General features: G+C 38.1%; 1 protein-coding gene across 9 annotated transcripts in view; it reads left to right on the forward strand.

Annotated features, from left to right (window-relative positions):
• The window catches only part of MAGI2 (membrane associated guanylate kinase, WW and PDZ domain containing 2), a 1,338,650-nt gene that overhangs the window by 1,024,968 nt on the left and 297,444 nt on the right, over window positions 1-16,238 (forward strand). For 6 of the 9 annotated variants that reach the window (XM_036863218.1, XM_036863220.1, XM_036863221.1 and 3 more), the window contains exons 8-10: window positions 4,377-4,498; window positions 4,847-4,975; window positions 6,397-6,579. In XM_036863218.1, the coding sequence (XP_036719113.1) occupies window positions 4,377-4,498; window positions 4,847-4,975; window positions 6,397-6,579 (434 nt within the window). The remainder of the gene's footprint in view (window positions 1-4,376; window positions 4,499-4,846; window positions 4,976-6,396; window positions 6,580-16,238) is intronic. The other 3 variants (XM_036863223.1, XM_036863224.1, XM_036863225.1) reach the window with 1 other exon arrangement.

Consider the following 16,238-nt stretch of genomic DNA (forward strand, 5'->3'; position numbering starts at 1 on the left):
GGAGAGTTAAACTGGAAAACAGCGAGATCTATGACCTTTCATACATGCCTGCCTCCCTCCAGGCATTTATTCAACAAATATTTATTGAGCACTGGCTATCTCATGCATTGGAGTAATTAGTGTAGCCACCTTGATCATCTTGGAAATATTTTACTCGTGGTACAATCTCCACTCGAAAGTTGCTTTCTTCGTCTCTCACATTGAGCCAAAGATCCATTTCTAATCTGTCAACTGACGTCATGATGATGTGATAGTGACCAGTGGGTACAAAAGCTGTCATTTGTGACTATGCGCTAAAAGTGCCCCTCTCCAAAAACCCAGGAGAAGCAAGGTGGAGAGTTAACAAGCTGCAATATGGAGGGAGCACTGGTAGTGAGGGTCAGATGATGGCCTTCATCACCCAGCAGACCTGTCCTGTGTGTACTGATGGGCTCAGGGTGTACGACTTTCCCCCTGTTTCTTCCATTGCTTCCCCACAGTGAAGGAGGTGGCAGTCACACAGGACTCTGAGCTGGGACTACCCTTGGCAGCATATCATCCATCAGCTGCAAAGATTTCCTTCCTTCTGTGCATGTCTCACCCTTTTGTTGGCACGTGTCCTCTCTTCTAGAGCAAAAGAGCATTTCCTAGTATTCCCCAGGGCCCTACACAGAAAAAGAGACTTCCAGTTGAATAAGGCAAGAAAGTCCTTATTCAACTACCTTCTCACACCTTCTCAGGTTCTAACTTAGGGGATTGCAACTCTCGCTGCACTATAGAGTTATCTGGGAAGCTTTTTTTAAAAAATGTCAATGCCCGTACCCCATTTGGAGATTGTGGCTCAGTTGAGTTAGGGTGGGCCTGAGTCCTTTCTGTTTTTGTTTGCTTTTTAAGTTCTTCAGGTTCATCCAGAGCTACAAAGTACTGCCACATACGAATTTATCTTAAGCTTCCATTCCATTCCACAATGAAAAGGGGAGGGAGGAATTAAGCTGCAAATGAGTGACTGTACTGGCAAAGAGAGAAGGTGATGGAATGTTATCCTTGAATATCCTGTTCCCTTTGCCATTCCCACATGGAAGGATCTCATATCAGTAGTCTTTCTTTTTTGTAAGAGGAAATGGGGTTGTTGGGATCTACCCTCCTCAGAATATGTCTCTTACCCCCTTAGCTCTTAACACCTAAAAATTCTATTACTAAAATATGATAATAAACTAGATTTAACTAAAGAATAAGAACTCTTTGTAGCTTCCCAGGCTCCTGTTCAGTACAGAGCTGGATGAACTAGCTAATAATTCTCTCACAGAGCCTAAACAATGAGGAGGAGGATGACATTTGTCATTCACATCCTTTTACACATTATAAGTCCCCCAAATCCTTGCTAAAAGGACTTCAAACTATTCTTATTGGAAGCACAAGGAAGACAAGGCTTCTCTATTCAGCAACAATCATATTTCTTTGTAATAGGTCTTTTAAAGCTTGGGAGCATTTAAAATTCTAAATGAATGACTTTATTTGTGGCAATGCAAATGTTATGTAGCAATTAGCTCAGGACACTAAAGCCATCCCAGCGTCCACTCTTTGTCAGGTACAAGTCATACCAGACGAGTTCATTGGTATTTTCATTCTCTGTGAAATGTAGAACTTCACTTTGATGGTGAATGGAATCTTTTCAACATAGTTTCCATAAAGCAAGTGGCTATGACTTTTCTAAGGAAGTAATTATATGCAGGTAGCAAGTTGGAGGAACCCAACTGTATAGTAAATCTACCCCAGAAAGTTCTTGTAATGTATTTTCTAAGGATAAAGTTATGTATATGATGAACAACAACCTAGAAAAACAGAAACAGAACAGATAGGAAATGAAGAAAGCTGATACTTTGGTACACCTCAGAACTGTTTCTGATTTCTCAAAATTAGCAACATATATTTGCAGACAAAAGTTTTAAAACACATATTCATCATTTAACAAAAAAAATATTATCTCTCACTATGTCCAGTGCTTAGTATACAAAGTTGAATAACACATGGATCCTGTATACAGGTGTGCACAGTCTAGAGAAGGAAATAAACATGAAAATCAATTATAAAACACAGTATGATAAGGTTACTAAATTCATTATTGTGTCATTATCATTTAGGATGTTGTATACTACATCACAGAAACACCTTTATCCAAGACCTGGAAAGAGTGATCTCAAGAGAGTCAGTAACAGGAATACTATGTCCTTCAGAACAACTGTCTTGAGTTTATCTTAAATACTGTGAAGAATATAACTGGTTTCTCTTTCTTGCTGAATTAGCAGCTTGAAAGCTCAAAGCTAATTTGCAACATAACTCCAGTGAACAAGTAGGATCCTATATTATTAATTTTGTCTATTGATCTTCCACCTAGACTCAACTAACTTCACCCTGGATTTTGTTTACTTTTCCTTGTTGTTGTTCTTTAAAAGGGCCTCAGATTCTCTTGACTATGAGGCAGGGTGTAAGAAAATAAACTGTGATGACAGAAGTCTGTTGAAGGTTTTATGACAGCCAAGGGGAGGAGCACGACACAGGCAGAGAATGTTGCTGGGTGAGGTTGGAGAAGGAGTTATGGAACAGATGGAAAAAGCATTGTAATAATAATGACAATAACAGCAACAGCACTTATAAATAATAGTAATAGAGAATAACTATACTTTGAAAATAAAGAATAACTATGCCTTACAATTGCAGGATCCTCCCTGTATATCTGTACTTTGCAAACATTATTTCTCTTATCTTCACAGCAACTCCAAGAAGTAGATATTAATGTCCCCATTTTACAGATGAGAATATTGATGCTCAGAGAGTTTAGTAATTTGCCTAAGATGCCACCTCAAACCCAGGCTGTCTAGCTTCAGCTGCTACACCACTAATGCTCTGAGTCTCACGGGAAAACAGAAGAGGCTTGATAGGGTGTTGCTGATTTGAGTGGCTCCGAGTGTATCCAAAGCAAAAGGTGCACATGGTGATGCAGCCAAAGGAGAAGATATGGAGATGAGTAAGGGCAGAGTCAGGAATAATATTTCTTTAGGTAATAGGAAGATTTCAAAGGAGCTTAGTAAGAGACACTAGAGGGGTGGCATGTACCTGATTTTGGTTCTTTGTACAAACAAAAATAGGATTATTGTATGAGAGCATGAAGAGGAGAGAGGGCTTAGAAGAGGAATGAACAATTACTCTATACTTAACTCTGTGCCAGGTACTACATATAAATTTCCTCAGTCAAGTCTCATGGCAACAATCTTGAATTCTAATTCTCCCCATTTTAAAGGTCATGAGACTGACACACAAGAGGTCAAATGACTTGCTCTAAATCACGTGCCTAGAAGTGAAAACACTGGGAATTGACCACATCTGTCTCTAAAATTCATCCTTTGCCTACATACCTTCTCTTTTCAATGTATGATTTCACATTGACGAGTGTACACATACTTAATGTGCACACGTGCACACACAATCCTCTTATTTTAGGTCTATAAATACACGTAAGAAAAGGAAGGAGGTAAAAGGAACAAAATCTCAACAACCAATTTTCTGTTAGTATAAGTCAGATAATTCCTGGTGAGACAGAAAAGCGATTGTCAGAAACACGATAAGATGACTGCAGTATAATACTACTTAACACTGCTGCTAGGCAGGGCTGTGGTTCCCACCCTCTCCATGGACAAGGAACTCTAAACTTTATACAAGAATGCATCACACTGTAAGAATACTATAAGGAATTCTTAAACCCTAAGCCCTTGGTTTAGCTGATCCACACTTGCTTAAAGATGCTCTGTGTCTGATATCTAGAAGTTTATTGTCTTACCAGGGAGAATGTAAATACTCTGCTTTTGACTGATCTCACTATCAATCATCCTACAGGTATCCCACAACTCCTAAATATCCTTAGGAGTGTTTCCGCACAGTCCTTTAATCCAAGTCTGTCTGATTCTAAAATGTGTGGACTTCAGTCGCTCTAAGAGTAAAGCAATTAGTGAATTGACCTTATACTTATCCTGTTGGCTATTGGGACTTTACAAAGCTTAGAAATACTTTACAAATACTTCTTTCTTAAGCACCATTTGGTATAAATTTCATTTGTTGGCCATTTATTTGAATGCACCAAACTCGTCTCAAACTAACACAGTAGACCAGAAAGCAAGTTCACATTCTAGTTCTTTTGGCCGAATCATGCATAACTTAAATACAATACCATATGATAGAGCCATTGAGAGCTCTGCTCTTGTCCCGGAAATGTGCACCGTACATAGGCCAGCCCCAACAGAGGCCTGACTGCGTGCTGGTGGGACATTCAGCTAGAGCTATTCCTATGTTCTCTTAAATGACTTTGCCCCACTGTTATCCTAATTTGAAATTTTATTTTTCAGCCACATAAATAGAAGAACACAGTTTGAAAACCCTGTCCTGGAAGCAAAAAGGAAGCTACAGCAGCATAACATGCCCCACACAGAACTTGGAACAAAGCCCCTGCAGGCCCCAGGCTTCCGAGGTTAGTACCTGTCAACACGCAGTGTTTCAAAGAGAAAGACTGTCTATCGAACTGCCTGCTCTCCAAATAGGCCTTTAGCTTGGACCATTTCATATAATTGATTTGCTTTCCCCAGACCCCTCAATTAGCTTCAGCTGGGTGTTTGCTCTGTCTCTAAACTCATGCATTTAGCATTCACGAGTGAAGGTAACGCCTCGGGTAGCACCTTATAGGAATTTACAGCACGTTGCCAGGTAGAGCTGAACGGGTATGACGGTGGTACCGTAAACTGCAGAGATCCATAGAGACTCTTAAGTTTGTCCTCAAATGACCAAGCACACGAATGAGGCTTGTTCTCCTCTGTGACAGTAGACAGCTCCTCATCGACAGTACCTAGGCCCAAACCCACCTGCCCCCGCGCTGCCCGGGAGCGGTCACGCAGCGTGAGTGACCTGTCTTACTATGGGCGCCACCTGGCCTGGAGGCCCGGGTGCATCGGTATGTCCTGGGTTGCTTGCTGCACCTCACTTCACCCTGTGAGCCACATACGGGAATGAGATGCTGCACACGCTTTTCACATCTTAGTGGGCTCTCACTCACACGTGGAAGCACGAAGGAGGCTCTGGTAGTCGGGAAGTCTAGATATGCCTACGGTTGATTTCACGCCGTATCACTACAGCACAATAAGGATGAATGTAAAGGTCTCACCGTTGGAACTTCTCTCCAAATTGTAAACTTTACTTTCATAAAGGGAACGGAGGTGACAAGATTATGTATGTTTTTTATTTATATTTTAAAGAAGTGCTCTGTCTTCTTCACAAAGGTATATGAGATATGTAAATAGACAAAGTAAAATTCCAATATAATGACTCATGACTTTATAGTTTGTCCATTACACATCACCTAAAATGGAACAACAGCAAACAGAATACTTAACTAAGTCACTGTGTACAGTTTGGCTGTTTTAAATATCAAATCATATCACCCAAAATGGAACAACTAAAAAAAATATATAAAATACTTGACAGTGATAACATTTAAAGCAGATATTAATTCTAATTCCTAGTATGACTATTATTTTTAAAACATTTAATATATATAGGAATATACTTATTACCGATCATAGCTGAAAAAGCATGTTAAATAACAAATTACTAGTTAAACCTCTATGAGTGGGTTCAAGTTCTGTTCAGATTATTTAGGTATATGATTTGAACATGTCAACATATTATTACAAAATATGTTACCTTTACATTCATAATTATATCTAGAGATATTGGCTTGCCTCTTGCCCACATTTTAGAGTATACTAAACACTCTCAGGTCAGTAGAAATGGATTTATCTGGTTATCTTTATAGCATCTCATAATATAAACAAAAGCTAACTCAGTCCCACATCCAGGCACTCTTTCTAAGCAATTTAGACGTTTGAAGAGGTGCTAATATTCCACTGCGCCTATTTTTTTGGAAACAACATAGTCCATTTCGGTTTTCTAGTCCTGTCCCTTCAAGGTTTGGGGCAGCACCGGCCACTCACACATACCTCCTACCTGGACCTTTTCAGAACAAGAGAAATGCATCCAGATGTATCTGGATGATTTTAGGCTCCGCTTTATCTTTACCTGTTGATTCAGCCCTTTTTAACCACAAGAAGGTGAATTTAGTGAATGGAAACACTGAGGACAAAAAAAATCTCTCTCCAAACCAAGCAGCTCTTTCACCTTTCCCTGCACGCTTGGGACTGCTCTACGTTTGTGGGAAGTGCTTAGAGGTGCGCTCCTGAAGTCACGCCTGCTTGCATTTACTATAATTAACCCCACAGTTACCCCTGGGATCGCTGCTCAGTGGCTGGCTTTTCCCCATGTAAGAACATGCCTTAACTGTGCTTTTTCTTTTTTAACTTCTATCGGCCAATGTAGAAAAACCACTCTTTACCCGGGATGCATCCCAGCTGAAGGGAACATTTCTCAGCACCACACTGAAAAAGAGCAACATGGGGTTTGGATTTACCATCATTGGTGGAGATGAGCCTGATGAGTTTCTGCAGGTGAAAAGCGTGATTCCCGATGGGCCTGCAGCACAGGACGGAAAAATGGAAACGGGTAAGTTCCTTAATACTTTAGAAAATTGTTTTGCAACTTTTTTCCTAAGGCAAATATGAGGAGCTTCTTTCTGTGTTTTTAATTTGAAGGTCAAAGGTCACTTCACTTTAGGACAACCACAGATTACGTCTCCCCTAAATTTAATAATAATCAAATTGAAGTATTTCTGGAAACAACTTTAAATACCATTTTTGTATCATTTTTCTGACTGCCCCTTCTATTTGCTGGATTCAGTGGACCCTTGAGATTGACACTTTTCTAATTTATTTCTGGAGTCCCTTCTCAGGGATGTGATTAACATTTCATACTTTTCTTGCTTATGTTCAGCTATTGATATTTTAAAAATCTTTATTAATCTTATAGTATTCTCATGCTGAATTGCCCAGGTTAGTTATATTTAAATATGCACGCTCATCTCGTAGAAAAAATGCTAATGGTATTCATTTTTATATATCCCCATACAATGTTTTAATATATAAGGTTTTTTTCTCTAGTCCTTATGAATGAATTTTCATATGCAGTTACTTGGATATCTATCAAATTATAATCAAAATTCATTTAACATGGAAATGCAGAGGCAAATTAAGGGCAAGAAAATATAAAATATGAAAGGTGCACAGAGACAGAGAAAAAAGTAATGAACTAAGTCTGATTTTGTAGTCTGATTTTAAATTCTCCTACCTGGTCCATGACTTGGGATTAGTCCCATAATTTATAAATACTATTTTCCTTGTCTGGAAAATAAAGAAGAAATCAAATTTGATCTGATTTAAATAATAATCAAATACTGATTTAAGAATTTTGGAGTATTGTTTTTGAAATGCCTTAGAAAATTACAAAGTGTAATAACTATATATCACCATTTCACACTTTTCCCAACATTGATATAATTTATGATGTTAACTTACTAAAGTCAATGGGTCCTAGAAGATACAGAAATTAGAGAATTACTTTTGAGGAAAAATTATGCCATTTGTATGCTCCATACATTTACAAATTGTTATTACGTGGTTTTTAAAGTGGTTTGTGTATGAAGAAACAACATAAAATTGAGACCTTCATCTGACATTTTTCATTTTAAAAGTGACTGTTTATTAAATGGTTCCTATAGAAAGAACATCTTTTCAAGGTCACCTAATGAGTATATTTGTCACTGCCAGTCACTAGTGAGTAATAATATATTTAATAGATGTTACAGTTCCTTGAAAGTTGAGTAAAGTTTCAAAACTAACTAACCACATTTTTCAAATGCTACTGTTGTAAAAATCATGTGTACATAATTTTCCACAAGTTAGAGAGTATCTAACTCTGCTGTTCATCTGGTGAGATTTTACTAAGCAGCCACACTTTCATGTTGCCAAAAATCACAAAAAAACATCAAATGACTCAATTAAAAATCATCCTATCACCTACAATTAGAATACGAGGAAACTGTGGATTTAATACCAACTTAGTAGAGGGAAAAGGATCCCCAATGCTTTTGAACTTCAGTGAAATATTTAACAAACCCATTTCTTTTTTTCTTGTGTCAATATTTTTTTATTGAAGTATAGTTGATTTACAATGCTGTGTTAATTTCTGCTGTACAGCAAAGTGATTCCATTATAGATACATATATATATATATATATATATATATATATATATTCTTTTTTTATATTCTTTCCCATTATGGTTTATCATAGGATACTGAATATAGTTCTCTGTGTTATACAGTAGGACCTTGTTGTTTATCCATTCTATATATAATAGCTCACATCTGCTAACCCCAACCTCCCACTGCATCCCTCCCCCAACCCTCTGCCCCCTTGGCAACAACAAGTCTGTTCTTTATGTCCGTGATTCTGTTTCATAGATAGGTTCATTTGTGTCATATTTTAGATTCCACATATAAGTGATATCATATGGTATGTGTCTTTCTCCTTCTGACTTACTTCACTTAGTATGATGATCTCTAGTTGCATCCATGTTGCTGGAAATGGCATTATTTCGTTCTTTTTTATAGCTGAGTATTATTCCATTGTGTATATATATACCACATCTTCTTTATCCATTCATCTGTCAATGGACATTTAGGTTGTTTCCATGTCTTGGCTATTGTGAATAGTGCTGCTGTCAACAGAGGGGTGCATGTATCTTTCCGAATTATAGTTTTGTCTGGATATATGCCCAGGAGTGGGATTGCTGGATCATATGGTAATTCTGTTTTTAGTTTTCTGAGGAACCTCCATACTGTTGTCCACAGTGGTTGCACCAACTTACATTCCCACCAACAGTGTAGGAGGGTCTCCTTTTCTCCATACCCTCTCCAGCATTTGTTACTTGTAGAGTTTTTAATGATGGCCATTCTGACCTGTGTGAGGTGGTACCTCATTGTAGTTTTGATTTGCATTTCTCTAATAATTAGCAATGTTGAGTATCTTTTCATGTGCCTCTTTGGCTATCTGTATGTCTTCTTTGGAGAATGTCTCTTTAGGTCTTCTGCTCATTTTTTGATTGGATTGTTTGTTTTTTTGTTGTTGAGTTGTATGAGCTGTATGAAATTAAACACTTGTCAGTCGCTTTGGTTGCAAATATTTTCTCCCATTCTGTAGGTTGTCTTTGTTTTGTTTATGGTTTCCTTTGCTGTGCAAAAGCTTGTAAGTTTAATTAAGTCCCATTTGTTTATTTTTGTTTTTATTTCTATTGCCTTGGGAGACTGACCTAACAATTTATGTCAGAGAATGCTTTGCCTATGATCTCTTCTAGGAGTTTTATGGTGTCGTGTCTTCTATTTAAGTTGTTAAGCCATTTTGAGTTTATTTTTGTGCATGGTGAGAGGGTGTGTTCTAACTTCATTGGTTTACATGTGGCTGTCCAACTTTCCCAGCACCACTTGCTGAAGAGACTGTCTTTTTCCCATTGTATATTCTTGCCTCCTTTGTTGAAGATTAATTGACTGTAGGTGTGTGGGTTTATTTCTGTACTCTCTATTCTGTTCCATTGAGTCATATGTCTATTTTTGTGCCAGTACCATGCTGTTTTGATTACTGTAGCTTTGTAGTATTGTCTGAAGTCTGGGAGGGTTAGGCCTCCTGCTTTCTTCTTTTTCTTCAGGATTGCTTTGGCAATTCTGGGTCTTTTATGGTTCCATATGAATTTTAAGATTATTTGTTCTAGTTCTGTGAAAAATGTCATGGGTAATTTGATAGGGATTGTAATAAATCTGTAGATTGCTTTGGATAGTATGGCCATTTTAACAATATTAATCCTTCCAATCCAAGAGCATGGGATATCTTTCCATTTCTTTGAGTAATCTTCAGTTTCCCTTATTAATGTTTAATAGTTCTCAGCATATAAGTCTTTCACCTCCTTGGTCAGGTAACAAACCCATTTCTTTTCATAATAAAAAACCCAGTTATTTTTTTCTCTTGCCCAATCCACTATTCTGTGTTTCAAAACTAGAAAAGACTTCTTTCAGTGTAAACTTAAAAGACAAAATAAAATCAAAAGGTTTGCACAATAAGGTGTTTTTCCTTCCCACTCATTTTCCTAGTTTGCCACACTCACACAGTCTAAGTTAGCCTACTCAACAACAAAGTCAAAGCTTTATTTAGAATTTAGCAGATTTTCTGCATTTAAGATAATCATAGAACGGTCCTAATAGAAAGCGAGAACCTAGGATTTTATTCTGTTCACTGTCTCCTATTTATCCTTCTATTTATTCATTCAGCAAACACTTGTTAGGCTCCTTCCTTTCACAGTCATTGCTGTCCACCAGGACTACAAAGGTGGATATGACAAGGGCCAGGCTCTTGAGGAGTTTACATCCAGGAGGGGCTTTGGATATATAAACAAGTAATTGTAACACAGTATGAATAGGATGAGTCTGTAATAACCATGATGTTGGCACTAAGTCAGGAGAGTTGGGCAAGGGCACAACAGAATTTTTTTTAAAGTGTGTTTCTAACTATATAATTTTATTAGGCTTTTTAAGGATGATAATTTCTCTCATCAGAAAAGAAAATAAAATGTTGAAATCCACTGCTTATTAAATAGTCAAAAATATTGTGTTTATTTTTAATCATGATTTCATTTAAAGTAAAATGTAAACATATTTCTGTAGCATTCCACAAGTTATAGTAGAGGGAATGGCTTCTCAGTTCAGTTCAGCAAATATTTAGTGAATACCCATATGTGCCATGCATTCTGATAATTACTTGGGATGCAAAAATGAGGAAACAAATGTTTCTATTCTTAAGAAGCTTACAGTATAGAAATAATGAGTGATATGTTAGAGAATATTTATAACAATGCAAATACAAATATGTACAAAGTCCAGAAATAGTACAGAGGAAAGGGGGGTCAATTCTATTGAGAAGAGCTTAGGGAAGGCCTCATAGAAGATGATGTCTGAGAGTTTTGAATGATGAATAGGAGTTTGCTGGGTGGACAAGTGAAGAAAGATAGAGGAAGAAGAAACAGCAATGTGCAAAAGCACAGTAGTGGGAAATACCGAGGAAAACATTTATATGCCATCTCAGTGTAGGTTAATATTTTGCCTTCAGTGGGTGTTTATGTGAAGTATCAAGTAAGACGATAATTATAACTGATAAAGATGAACTATTCAGGCTTGTGGCAAGCATCAAGGGACAGTATATAGTCATATATCCTCAAACAGAAAACATAAATGCACGAATACCTATATATAAAACCTTTCTCATGTAAATTTTTAACCAGTTAGGCATAGAGATTTACTCTATGATTGATGTTTTCTTTACTTGTAAATCCCTAGAACCTAAAACAGTGCCAGGCAAATAGCAGTTACTCAATAAATACTTGTTGGCTGGTTGGATGGATGGATGGGTACACTTAGAAATTAAAAAGTGAAATTTGAATTAGCTGAATTCCTCTTTTCCAATATAACCTAGTCGATGCTAATCAGACCAATAGCTTACCATTAAAGCAAAAACAAAACATCTTTCCAGTTTCTGCATGAAATTTAAAAGACAAGTACACGTTAGGGGCAAAATTAATTTCCTTTTTTGTAATGATTTCATCTATAAATGAACCTCAAGAGTTAACAAAAATAATAGACACTACAGATATAAACAATAAATCATTGATATTTAAAAGGCGAGCAATGTCATTTGACATTGAAATAATCATGAAAATATTTTAATCAACTTTTCTGGCTCTAGATTATCTCTAGTTTAGGCAAAGAGATGTCAATAGTTTGGACACAAAGAAAAATCCATTCTACTAAAGTTGACTTAGGGTCCTGTACTATAGAAACAAGGGTAGGGTGGTCCGTTCTCAGTCAGCACTGATTCTAGGAAGCAATGGAGACAGGAGAAATGGAGGACACTGTCCCCCCCACCTGTTTTTTAACAACTAATTGAGCCAATCCCCAATGGTCCTATAATGTTCCAGAAGACACTTTCTTAGAAGAAATTACCATAGTGCCCAGAAACCTTCCGACTTCTGATTATTAAGGATTCACCACATCTCAGCAATCATTTGTAGACACCAGAGATCCTGATAACATTCTTTAAACTATTTTAAAAATCAAGATTGATGTAACAAGGCTTATGTAGAAACTGCAGAGTCTAAAACATACTTATCTATCATCCTTCCGTTAAAAAGCTTCCCTCGTTACATGGTGTTTCATGTTTCTCCCCAGGCTAATTTTTGAATCAAGGCTTATGGTTTTCAACAAATATAAGAGCAAGGAAAGTTGACCTATCCATGAGGTTCTCCTATAGATGGGTTGAATTATGAGGTCAGTCACATCCCATTAGTTTTTATTTGCCCTCTTCTAATAGTTATTCACTTTATTAGTAAAATGGCAAGAAACTGGAAAGCCAACACCCTGACATTCTCTAGCTTCTGGCATTTCTCCATTTGAGCAGATTGATGTTATTGCTTTTACTGGTTGCTACCTCTTTATTAGCTTCTCTAAAAGGGACACAAGATTAACTTTGTCAGAATCACTTGGGGAGCTTTTTAAAGATGCAGATTTCTGTGCCCCTAGACCTGCTGATTCCAAGTTTCTTGAAGTAGTGCTGAGAATGTGCATTTATATACTTTTTAAAATGGTCAAAGCAATACACACACGGTAAAAAAAAATAATAATAATAACATCAAAATATTTATAATGCATAAAAATTTCTCCTGTCCTGCCCTTGTTGTCTCAATTTAACAGTTCTAGACATGACCTATATTTACTTCCTCTCAGAAGAAATGAAGCTTTAACTCCCTTATTCCCCACTTGCCCTCCCCCATTCTCCCAATTGAGTTTTAAAACTACTTTTAGTAATATTCGTACAGGTTTTGCATTATCATGGCTTTGTAAATTTGTTCACTGACCCCAGCGCTCTATCATTAATACACTTTCTCCCTGTAAAGGGCTTTGTGGAGTTTTACTTTGTTTTTGTTTTTGTTTTTTTTTGGCAATCTCTTTCTTAAAATGATACTTTTTTTTTCCCCAAAGCACCATCATATTAGGTCCTTAGAGGGTCCTCCTTTTTCTGGGCATCTTTTGTCCTCATTCTCCTCTCTGGGCTGGTTGTACAGCTGACATTTGGGGACTTTCCATTATGTCTCTCCCAAGCAGAGCCCACTGTTATCCGTATCCGTATCCTCTTTTGTCATGGATGCTCATTTTACTAGAGCATAGCCCTCAGATGTCTTTTGATCTTGGATTGTCTGTATTTAAAAGTGGAACACTGAAAAAGTTGCTTGGGACTTTTGTGTCTGTGGCGGAGTTTGAAGACTGGTCAAATTTAACCTGAGGTTACTAGGCAGGGGCAGAATATGAAAGTCTATTAAATAGGGTCCTTTTTTGGGAGACACACTCATCTGTGACTTAGGGTAGGTGGTGAGAGTTCTGCATGCAGATGTAGCAGGGCAGATCCTCTATATACTGGTACCCAATGTTTCCTAATCCCAAGGCTTTCTGCAATTCTGCAAAGCAATGGAGAGTCCATGTTTCCCTTTCCTCCATGTCCATGTTTCCCTTTTCTCCAAAAGCACACTAGAACAGGAATCAGGAAATTCTTTCTGTAAAGGGTCAAGGGGTAAATATTTTAGACTTCGTGGGCCAAGTGGTCTCTGTCACAGCTGTTTAACTCTGTCATCATGAAAGCAGCTAAGGATGGCACGTGAACAAGTGAGTATGGCTGTGCTTCAATAAAATCGTATTTACAGATACATGCAGCAGCAGGATTTGCTCCATGGGCCATAGTTTGCCAACCCCTGCTCTAGAATATACCTTCCAAAGCCATGATACATCAGTTATCATGCCTTTGTCCACATTCCATATTCTAAAATTCTCTTGAGCTGTCTTGTTTTATAAGGGCCCCTCTCTGTCAAAATGGCTCCTCTCCCCTTCTCTTCGTTGCTGTGGGTTTATTCATTTTAAAGTCTTTGTTAAAGGGGATAGCCATGTATGTTAGTCTGTCATGTTGAACTACAAGTCTTAGAATCTGCATTTTTACACCCACTGAAGTTTGAGAACCACCGCATGTAGTAGTAGCAAGAAGACTCCTTTCCCACTTACTGTACAGCTTGGCAAACATTCTCTGTCCTAGCCTGACCCTCTCTCAAACAAGCCTATGCTCAGAATTTCTTTGAAGGAGTGTTTATGAATATTCCTGGGGACTAACTTTTGGGGTAGAGTCTATGGCTATCTACTCAATAGAACAAAGCTAATTAATCTTTATGTTTATCTTTCATATCAGGCTAGGACATTGAACTATGTGCAATTTCTCATTCTTTGGGATTTTAGTACTCTTTGGGGTATTCTATCTCATGATTGCATTTTCTGAAATTTTAGTTACCTTTTAGCTCTCTATGGAACAGCAAAGATTAACCTGGGGCCGTGAGTGCTGTGTGGACAGATGACTGCCCTACTCTCAACGTGACAGCTATTGCCCCTCTTAGGGCTGGCCCTTCAGTAATGAATTTCCACTTAATGGTTACCCGGTGGTTTCCCACGCTGCCTTACCACAGAGTTCTTTGGTCCTCTCTAACCATTATTAGCTCCTTAGCAGTTTGATGAAATCCTACACTTGTTAATTAAACATCTCCTGAGAAAAATCTATATGTATGAGAAAGCCCAAGAAGTAATTCAGAAGTGTCTTCTGTGTCATGTTTTCCCACCTCATAATCAACTTATACCCAGGGCAGGCTTCCTTTTGAATTCTGAGCACACACTGCCATGATCTCTCCCATGACTCCTCTCTTACTGATTGGCTGCCTTATAAAAACATCCGAGTGAATCAGCCGGTGCTTCATCACCACCCACCTCCACAAATAAGTGTTCACACTTAGGTCGTGTAAACCACTTAGATGGTTCTGTCAATTGCCGGAAGCAAATTAACTAATGTAATCTTTCTATTATTTGAAGTATCTGTTTAGTTTTCTAATGCCGCATTGCAAACCATGCCAAAACTCGGTGTTTTAAAAGCGCAGTCAAATGTTTGCTCAAGATTCCACTTTCTTGTCTGGGATGGGCTGGGTGTTTCTCATCCACCAGTCTCACATTGGGCGTGTTGTGCAGCTGCCACCCTCAGGAGCTCCCCGGGGCTGGGATGTGCAAGGTGAGGCCTCAGCTGGGATGGGTAGGACTCCTCAGGGCTGGTGCAGCCTCTCTGTCTCCGTGCCGTCTCAACAGCAGCATGGCTGAACCAGTTTACATGGTGGCTTAGGGTTCCAAGAGAGCAAAAGGGAAAGCTGTCAAGCCTCTCAAGGCCTAGCCTGGAACTGGCACAGTGTTATCAAATCAAGTCACTCGTCAGGCCAGATAAAAGGGGAAGGAAACTAAGCCCCACATTTTGATGAGAGAAGTGGCAAAAAAAAAAAAAAGTCCCTAGTCATCTTTTCATCTACTGCAGTATCCTTCCTATGGCTTCTTTGTTTCTGACTTCCTTGAGTTTGTTCAAAGTGCCCTGAGAAAATTATCTTTGACTTTCATGGGAATTCTACCTTCTCACAATCTCCTGGCACATGTTGATAATGTTTTTGCCTTCCAGGTCTCTATCGTGTTATGAATAAATAATAGTGAATCATAATACCACATCCAGAGATTATGAGCAGCAAAATCACCAGGCCTCTAGCTCTGTCTTTCTAATAAAAATAAAGGAAGTGGTTGCAGCAATTCAGTTTGAAAGATCTTCAAAATATCCATAGTCAAATCCAAGTTAGATAATTTTCTAAAGATCCCTTGATATTAACGTCATTTTTGCCTTTTTAGACGTTTATGAGCTTTAGATGCTTCCGAAAACATCTTGTGCTCTATAAAAGCCAGAAAACGGAATTGAATTTCTAGCCAGCTGACCAATACTAATATCTCCAGTAGAGAAGAAATAAACTGTGCTTGTGTAGCTTGTCACAGTATATTTATTCTTGGTTCTTTCCAAACACACCTAAGTTTCAGAACCTCGCTTCATTTTGTTGAAATACCTAACATCCCCACTGCTAGTGATGTATCCTTCAGATCAATAACAGGACACCTCAGAGCGAGGGTGAGAGCCACACTAAACACTTTCTATCCACTGTTCTTCTTCCATGACGATATGTAGGTGATACAGATGCCAGAGTCGACAAAATACTTGATTTTGGCTACAAACCAAACCACTTGAAAGGATTAAAAAATTTGTTGCGCCAGTTCTTAAAATT

Source organism: Balaenoptera musculus, chromosome 9, assembly GCF_009873245.2.
Source record: "Balaenoptera musculus isolate JJ_BM4_2016_0621 chromosome 9, mBalMus1.pri.v3, whole genome shotgun sequence".
Lineage (NCBI taxonomy): Eukaryota > Metazoa > Chordata > Mammalia > Artiodactyla > Balaenopteridae > Balaenoptera > Balaenoptera musculus.